This window comes from Idiotropiscis lumnitzeri, chromosome 8, assembly GCF_059441095.1.
Source record: "Idiotropiscis lumnitzeri isolate Australia: NSW breed Sydney's pygmy pipehorse chromosome 8, RoL_Ilum_1.0, whole genome shotgun sequence".
In the NCBI taxonomy this organism is placed as follows: Eukaryota; Metazoa; Chordata; class Actinopteri; order Syngnathiformes; family Syngnathidae; genus Idiotropiscis; species Idiotropiscis lumnitzeri.
Window position 1 is genome coordinate 18,442,149 of NC_142398.1, and position 9,664 is coordinate 18,451,812.

At 42.2% G+C, this 9,664-nt stretch overlaps 1 protein-coding gene across 2 annotated transcripts; it reads right to left on the minus strand.

The window, feature by feature from the left end:
* Positions 1 to 294: 294 nt before the first annotated feature.
* Positions 295 to 8,187, minus strand: samd1b (sterile alpha motif domain containing 1b). Of its 2 annotated transcripts, none has more exons than XM_088302974.1 (7): positions 7,091 to 8,187; positions 5,143 to 5,350; positions 4,393 to 4,445; positions 3,862 to 3,892; positions 3,622 to 3,739; positions 2,386 to 2,500; positions 295 to 2,266 (listed from the first exon to the last, which is right to left on the minus strand). In XM_088302974.1, the coding sequence occupies exons 1-7, from the start codon at positions 8,054 to 8,056 to the stop codon at positions 2,120 to 2,122; spliced, it is 1,638 nt and encodes a 545-aa protein (XP_088159100.1). In that variant the 5' UTR covers positions 8,057 to 8,187; the 3' UTR covers positions 295 to 2,119. The 2 variants fall into 2 exon arrangements, with proteins under 2 accessions (XP_088159100.1, XP_088159099.1); XM_088302973.1 differs by having other exon boundaries at positions 4,393 to 4,514.
* Positions 8,188 to 9,664: the final 1,477 nt, after the last annotated feature.

Below are 9,664 nucleotides of genomic sequence, written 5' to 3' on the forward strand. Positions count from 1 at the left end.
TGTTTCCATGGCACTGCATGTACCTGCTTAGATGCCTTTATTACCTCAGCGTATGTGCACAACTATGCACAAACACACACCCACAGTCCCAAACATTGGCGCGTCCGTTATTACTTACTCTGCTTTCACCATGCCAGAGCAGAGCATCAACACGAGGGAGACACATGAAGGAGTTCTTTTGTTCAGGCTTTATTACTCAAGATTAGCAAATAACAAGAGCAAAATGTGACTGTTGACATCACGCGAAAACCAAAGAAAGATGTTTAACACCTACACTGAATGTGAAAACAAGATAAGTGAAAATGTGCTCTTGGACATTGAAGAGGCAGTGGAAAGTGGGCAAAAGAGGTAGTCATGCTTGTGGAGGACAGAATTTATAAAACTGAACCGAATTTGATACATGTCGATAACAAAATAAACATTTGGTGTAAAACTGTAGAAGCTTGAATGTTTGTCAGGTGAGTTTGGGTTAAAGGCAGCAGCTGATTGACTTGAACCTGTGTGATTGCATTTTTTTTATCGCTTGTATACTGTAAAAAATAGGCAGTGATATTTACTTGAAAAAAATCTAGGAACGTTTTTTCACTCTGACATTCTGAGTAAATTTTACAAGAGTTTTTGAGTAAATTTCATTAGTTTATTGAATTAAAAAAAAAGCCACTCAAGGGAAGTTAGCTTTTACTTTTTCACATAGCTCATTTCATACACAAGGTTACTCAACGTGATTGAGGATTGAACCGACAACCTCCAGTTATTTGGAGACGTAAAATGTAAAATTGACTTAAATTTTCTGAGTGAAAAAAAACTTTTTTCACATAAATATCACTCCCCATTTTTTTTCCAGTGTGTGTTATTTACAAAGAGGCCTCAATACATTTACATATTCACATATTAATAGTTCTGTTGACTTAGCTGCTGTGTCTGTTATAGATTTAACTCATAAAATCAATTGATTGTTCGAGGGTATAATTATGTTGTTGTATTTTGTTGAAGCTTGTACCAAATTCCTTTGGGGAAATAGCATCAAGTTCTCCATGGGCATCGGCCACAATATAAGATACACTTGGGCAAGAGGATGATGTACACAGAAATGCTGTCTTTACAAAAATAAGAATGCTCCGCTTTGATAGACACTGTCAGAGAGGATTTAATTTCATAATGAGTATTACTGCGTTTGTGTAGTTTCACTTTGGAATTAGACAAGGTTGAAAATCAATCAGGGACAAAATAACACACTGAATTAAATATTCATATTAAAGCTCCTGATGAGCGCTTTCAAGTTCTTTGATCATTTTTGACAACAAGTTCTTGTACGATGATAGTCTCTGCTTCTTCTTAAAGTCACATTAGCACAAAAAAAACAAAATGCATTATTTGGCTTCATGCCATTTTACAAGTTCCAAAATGGAAAAAACACAAAAATCCTCCAGTCTGCTATAGTTTTGTTTGGATTGTCTCGTAACTCTTGATGCATATACAAGGTAACAGGCTTAGATCAATAGCCACTCAACTGATTAAGTTTTTGACGACAAGTCAACTTCAAGGGAGTACTTTCAACGTCCCGGGCCAAACCACCCACGACTAAAATATTAACCTCAATCATCCTTTATCAGTATTATTGCCTGTATGTCAGCAATGACATCCTTCAAATCTGCTTCATGAACCAGTTTTAATATTTTTGGACTCCTGTAGATGAGACTGTCGTTTCAACATTGCGCTGAAAGCAGACTGACTTGCCATTTTTTAAACCCTTCATTTAAACCAACAGTGCCATCTAGAGGACACAAAACTACAACAACTGGTTCATGAGGCAAATTTGAAGCTTCATTTTCCCATCACTAGTTCACACATCGCTTATGAGGTTCTGGGGTTTAGAATCTTGGATTCGAACAAGTGAGATAGAAAATGGATGGGTGGCTAAACTGTATCCACCCATAATGAAAAATGGTGTCGTTTGACAGAGAAATTGTTTTTGAAACAGTCTTATCAATAATAAGAGACATTGTTAGATTGTGCACAGATTTATAGAAAATTTGATTTTCTTTTTTAAATCTACGACATTCATTGTGTATGTGTGTTCGGTATATACATTATACATTAGTTACATTCTGTATGTGTTTCATGTACAGTCTTCACCCTCAAAGTGTGTTTTTTGTAAAACTTTCACGTGACCCTCGTAGATCTTGAGGGCGGGGCCAAGCCTGATTGACAGGCCCGTCAAAACGTCATTACGCTTCATGAGGAGAAGAGACTTGCCATCGATTTCCTAAAGAGAGCACAGCCAAGTGCAGTAGTTTGATTGGAAGAAGTGTACAAAAGTGAATAAAATGTGCAACTGTTGAGTCGGTCTGTGCCGCCCCCTGGTGGTAAAAATGGGACCCTCACCTGTGTCTCAAAAGCAGCGGCCTGCTCAGGAAAACCAGCTATGGTAAAATAAGTGACGACATCAGACACAGTCCAGTCCACTGGGCTCCCCCTGGCCCCTTCCATTGTTAGAAACCTACAAAAGTAAATTGAATGAATTAATAGAATTGATTTGAATCAATTAATTAATGTAACCCTGCTATATCAGGGTCATTGTTCAACTCACTGCTATATCGTCGATTTTTAAGTCATCATTTTTTAAAAATAGTTTTTTACAGTACTTAGTGTAATTTACTCACATGTGACAAAGGAGAGTCACAATAATCAATGCACTTCTTAGCCATTTATAGATTAGCGCAAGGTAAAACACAATAACCTCACACGCAGGAGCTACAGTCAGCCACAGCCCATGTCCAGACAATCACACACAAAATGGAAAAATATTAATATTTTTCTATCATGTATGATTAAATATATTTTGAGCAGATTCGTTATTTCAAAAGTAAACCCTGCACTAATCAGTAGCCAAGATTTGAGCTCTCAGTTTATAAACGGTTGGTGACCTCTGCTGGAGGCAAAAAAATCACAACATTCCAAAACCTGTTTCTTAGGTTATTAATTCAGCGCTTCTCAATGATTTTATGATACGCCCCCCCAAGAAAAAAAGGAAACAACTCTCAACCCATCACCCACTCTCCGCCGCAACTACAAATAATAGCATTTTTGTTGCAAAACAAAGTTAATACTCATTGCGCACAATGGGCAATGAGAGCGCCACTGCCAACTACTGGAGTGGATGTGAAATTACACTTTATTGTAACGGCGGAAAAAATGCATGTTCCACAGGGTCACACGCGTCCCCCTCGGCCCGTCTCACTATTTGAGAAGCACTGGGTTAACTGAAGATTCTAAAATGTCCATAGGTGTGAATAGTGATGGGTAAATGAAGCTTCAAATGTGCTTCATGAACCAGTTGTAGTACTTTTGGACTCCTGTAGATGGCACTCTCTGTTCAACATTGGGCTGAAATCACACTGACTTGCCATTTTTTTAAACCCATTATTTAAACCAACAGTGCCATCTAGAGGACACAAAAATATATTAACTGGTTCATAAGGCAAATTTGAAGCTTCATTTTCCCATCACTAGGTGTGAATGTGAGTGTGAATGGTTGTGCACCCTGTGATTAACAGGCGACTACGCATGATCTTAAATGGGAAGGAAATGGATGGATGGATGAGAAATGACTGTGCTCACCCTCCATTATTGACTCCATCGTTCATCCCTTGTTCTTCAGACAGGTGTGTGTCTCTCGGGGAGGCGGTGGGTGTGAGCAGGCATGACGACACGCCTGCTTCTGGCTTACATTCAACACCTAAAAAAAAACAGTTTTATTCCCTGGTCTTGTTGCCAACAACATTGTACACACGTTCGCGCACACGCACACATACACACACACACACACACACACACAAAGAGAAAGTGATAGAAACTCACCATTTAAGCCTGACTGGGTGTGTATCTGACTCTGTGTGTAAAAAAATGATTTTCATTATTGACAAAACCAGTAACATTCAGTTAATATTTGGACAAATAGTCATGCTAAACTACTTGAGTGTAACCTTCTTATGATAAACTTAAGCAGGTATAACCAAGCTACACCTTGGTTACTGATTACTGCCAAAGACTACCGAATTGATGTACTAACTCCTGAAATAATACATTTGGTCAAATGACTTTTTATAATATTAATTAATTAATTAATCATTAATTTATGTGAAGACAGGCATCATGTTAATTCTTTTTTAATTAATTAGGAAACCAAAAAATATCAATATGATGGCAGCCATTGTTTACATTTTCAAATAATCACTTCGAACCACATTCCTAGAAAATCAATTACAATGTCCCACTTTTGGAAAAAGCTCTCGGGCTGCTCGTGTGGTTCTGCAGGGACCACGTTGCTGACCACTGAAATAAAGTGCAAACTAGAATAAGAAGCTCCAGGTTCACACGTGCCCGGTTTACCTGCATATCCTTAAGTGGCTGGTCAGGTGTGCCGGGTCTTTCTGCCACATAAGCTGTGAAGCACATCGATGGAGGACCACCCAAAGGAGGTGAACACCCAATCCTACTGAGGGGATCCATGACTGACAAGACATGGGCACAGATAGAGATGATTGGGAAATAAACATTTGCTTTGATATCATCAAATAGTTTGAACTGCTATTCACCGGCCACAATATTAGGTACACCTGCGCAATCTAATGAGAACAAATACGCATGGAAGTAATGATGGGAAAAAGAAGCTTCGAATTTGCCTCATGAACCAGTGGTTGTATTTTTGTGTCCTCTAGATGGCACTGTTGGTTTAGATCATGGGTTTAAAAAAAATGGCAAATCAGTGTGATTCCAGCCCAATGTTGAACAGGGAGCGCCATCTACAGGCGTCCAAAAATAATACAATTGGTTCATGAAGCAGGTTTCAAGCTTCATTTACCCATCACTACCTGTAACATCTTTACGTGATGCAGTACGGTTCTACATCACTCTATACTACAGTACTAAACACATTTTTAAAATGAGTACTTGCCTGACGGTTTCAGTCAAACCCGAGCAATATTATCGTAGATACAGCGATTGTTGTTATCTTTTATAAAAGATCGCATAGATTATGCAACGGGGGCCAGAACATGCAACATACTAAAATTGTAAGGAAATGACTTTATTAAATGATGAAATGTATCCTTCTTGAACCCTGAATTTAAAAAAAAGCACCTTCATCACGATACGGATGGAGGCTCTCCTCTTCCGACACTTTCCGGATCTTGCTATCCTCACTGGCTTTCCCAAGCAGGGCTGCTGCGGTTGTCATGGCGACCAGGGACTGTCCTCCTTCTTCATTAGAACTCCTGGGATCCTCCTCTTCCTCACTGTCCTCCCGCACACCATTATCTTCACTGGCTTCTTCTATTGGCTCAATTTCCTGAAGAGACGGCAAGTGCAGCAACGACACGTGTGTTTTGAAATACATAAAACAAAAAATCGATTAAAAAAAATACTTGTTTGGACTACACCATGTGGTTTCAGTTTAGACCAGAACGTGCATGTAACACAAATTGCACTGATAGAACCAAGCAGGCCTCATGCAAGTTTTAAAAATATTATTTTGAAGATTCATTCATTTTATTTAATTTTTTCAAATGCGCCTCTCGTAGATTTTGTCTCTTGTTTCTCTCCTGCATGGTATATTATGGATCACATTATTGTTTTGAATATAATTCATTCACCACCAGCCGAGTAAAAAATCAAAATGGATCTTTGACGTCTTTTACCGTCAATGGCAGTAAATGAGTTAAGAATAATTTATGGTTATTTAACAAAGGCATGTTCACTTTGTAGGAACTATTTTGTTTTATTTATGTTTTTTTATTATTTGGGACCTGTGAAGCACCACTGCGGTTAGCACGTCCGTCTCACAGTTCTGATGTTCGGGTTTTGAATCGTTGATGAGGCGTTCTTGGGTGGAGTTTGTATGTTCTCTTGTTTCCTCTTAAAGTTAAAAAAAAAAATGCACGCTAGGTAGTGATGGGTAAATGAAGCTTCAAATCTGCTTCCTGAACCAGTTGTAGTATTTTTGGACTCCTATAGATGGCACTTTCTGTTCAACACTGACTTGCCATTTTTTTAAACCCTTTATTTAAACCAACAGTGCCATCTAGAGGACACAAAAATACAATAACTGGTTCGTGCAGCAAATATGAAGCTTCATATTTCCATCACTAACGCTAGGCAATGTGAAGACTGTAAATTGGCGTTGGGTTGTCTATGTGTGCTCTGCAATTGACTGGTGACCTGAATGAGGATAAGAGCTCTACAAAATTGATGGATGAATTGACCATTATTGTTATTAGGAATACTAATGGCCGTAGTAGTATTGTTTTCTTGCGGGAGAAGACTGGATATATAAATTAATGCATGGGGAAGGGATGACATTTCGTCAGTCTAGACTTCTTCCCATCTTTTTTGAAGATGAAAAGCTGGTGTTCAGTATTTAATGGTCTATTGTTCGTTATTTAGTTTTTCATGTTCAAAATCAACGTTCAAATATTCCATCCATCCGCTTAGAAATGATTGTAAATAACTTCATCACCTACCAACGTGTGCACACGTCACGTAGTGGGAGTGGAGAAAGGGAGGAGGAGGAGAAGGGCGATACAAAGGACTGGATGATGATGACAGGAACTTGGGACATAACGGGGATGGCGAGCAAAGTGACCAGTTGCTTTATGCAAATTACGGAAGTAGCGGATTCGGATGGACAGAAACACGACGACCGACCTCGAGAGGAAATATGACACGTCACTGATCTCACTTCCAAAGAACAACTCGCTCGTGCACGCGCCATGCAGAAAGGCGCTCACAACACGTGCGCGCGTTTTTTGTTTTTTTTCGGGAGCCGCTCCTGAGCTGTAACGTACAGCTTTTGTGCTTGAAGCATACGCAAAAACGGACAAATCCGCGCCTGTCCCATAAACACGTCTCACTATAATAAACGAATAACAAACTGTTTGTTTTGTTTGATTTGATTTGATCCGGTTAAGTGGAGCGCGTTTGTTGCAGCGTGCACGATCTCCACCAGCTTTCATTAATTTAACAGCAGACAGCGCTTCACGGCGCCGCGCGGGCCCGGACGTGTTGCAAATATTAAGTTAGTGTCGCCCACCTTTCTCGCGGGCTGCAGCGCGCTCTTTGCACGACTCCCGGTGGACGCCGCCGTCGTCGTCGTCATCCCCCTGAGAGGAAGAGCGTTCCCGCAACGGGTCCTGCGCAGCCTGCACCCCCGAGCCAGCTTTCTCTCCATGACCACTTTGACTTTGCCCCTGGTCAGCTTCTCCTCGAATAGACGCGCCTCCTGGCTGTTCGGACAGCCCAAAATCGCCTTCAGCCCCAGCGGCTTCACGGGGCCTAAGCCGACGGCCGCGGCCGCGGTCCCTCGGTGGCTCTCCCCCGACAGGCTGCGGACTGAAGCCACAAGCCGGTCTCCCAGGTCCGAGTTGGATCCGGTGCCCCCTCCCTCCACTGGAAGTTTGGGCTGCGCGGCCACGGTGTGCTTGCGTACGCTGGCGTCTCCTGCGCAAGTTTGGTTGCGGGCGTCATCCCCGGACGGACCCGGCTGATTGTCTCGGCCAAGTGCATCGTCGCGGTCGGTAACGGGACGGACTTCATGTGATCCCGTGGCTGCACTTGCTTTCACTTGCTCTGCGAGGCGGGCCGCCCCCGGCCCGTCGCCGCTGATGCTCCCGTTTCCGCTCCTCGGGCTGGAGGGAGCGCCGCGCTTCTTGCTGGCCCCTGTCTGCTGAGACGGGCTTGGCTCCGAGTCTTCCTCCTGGTCGGTAAAGCTGAGCGCGCTGTCGCCGTTGTTGTTGTTCACGGGATCTTCACTCTTCTTTCTGCTTTTCCTCTGCACCTTGGCCGCGTTCCTGTATGAGATTGAACCCTTGTAGCTAACTTTAAGCACAGTCTGCTCTTGGATCAGTTTTTCCAATTCTTCCCTGGTTCGGTCCGGGTCTGACCCGTGTCGTCTCTGGACCATTCGGCAAATTCTCTCCAGATCCGGACGCGCTTTCCGCGAGCGGAGCGAGTCGATTGTTTCCAGGATCCACTCTCGGTACTTGTTGGGTCCGGACATGTTCTCCTTGGGGTTCGGCCCGAGAACGTGTGTATTTGTTGTTGCTCAAGAGGCGCTGCTGTGTCAAAGCTGGAAGCGGAGTGCGACTCCCCGACTGGAGGACCGCTACGGAAGCCCGCTCGGCACTTTGCTGTTCGTCGGCCACAATGTGCGCTTAAGGTGGACCGAAGATGGCGCTCGCGACGGCATTTAAGGTGGAATTGTCTCGCTTTTAGCGCATCACAGCCGCGTTCTTTGTTCACCGTGTCATCGTGTTCAGTCCACGGCGGATACACAAAGACTGACGCACGCTACGCGCTGTGAGCTGCGTGTGTGTCGCGTGGTGGTGGAGAAAGACGCTCAAGATATGGGGGGGGGGGGACGGGGGGGGGGCCTCTAGGTTCTGCAGGCGGCTGCACTGTCGGAGATGAGGAGGATGACTGACCTTTATGCTACAACGCCATCATTAGAGGGGGCAAAAGTACTCCCAGACTGTGTTTATAAGGAAAAGTACAGATACTTGTGTAGACACTTGGGTTAAAGGGCAAATTAGGAGTGGTTCAGCTAAAATAAAAGAAGAAAGAAATTAAAGAAAAGAAAAGAAATTAAGTAGGCTACAGAAGTGGCAATAAGCCTATATGATAATAATAATAATAATAACCATAATAATAATCATAATAATAATAATAACCATAATAATAATAATAATAATAATAATAATAATAATAATAATAATAATAATAATAATAATAATAATTAAGGTCATCAAATCAGGGTAGTGAAACCCGCCTCTCAAAAAACACCCCATGAGAAAGAAGTAATAGTAATACAGATACCTGAAAAAAATCTACTTAAAGGGACACTTGATTGACGTTAATATTGGCACTGATAGGTTTGCATAAAAATGACATCAGCACTAAAATGCCCCCATCCCCCAAAAATACTTTGACGTGATTTTATTTTATTTTTTGTGATGAGACAAATTGGGACACCCCCTTTTGGACCTCGGCTAGTTATTTTTGTTTCCAGTTTCTTACGCCTCTTTTCCGCTTCAACCTGTTAAAGTTTGAAAGCGTTCTGCACAATAGTTTGGATTTTTTGACATCAAACGTGAGTTCAAGTGATCACGTCCACAAAATCAAAAATACCGTGCCGTTTGATTCTCCACTTACACAGGCTGAAGTAAGAGAATGAATGCGCACACGAACCGCGGCTGGTTATATTTCGGGTATTTAGTTATGCTGCAGTCATGTCAAGTCTCAGGAGGCAGACCCTGGATGACAGCGCCCAGCAGGAGGGCATGGATCTTTTGATATGTGGAAGTGGTCAAAGGTAGGGAAGTCCACATGAATTTTGGTGCCAATCGATCACCGTTTTTGTACGTTATAAACAATGAAAGTACAATACTTTTCAATGGAGACTTTATAATCAGTCCCTTAAATGACTCGGAGTGAAACATGGGGAGAGCGGAGGGTGGCGTGGCCATTAGTGATGGGTAAATGAAGCTTCAAATCTGCTTCATGAACCACTTGTAGTATTTTTGGTCTCCTGTAGAGGGCACTCTCTGTTCAACATTGGACTGAAAGCAGACTGACTTGCCATTTTTTTAAACCCTTTATTTAAACCAAC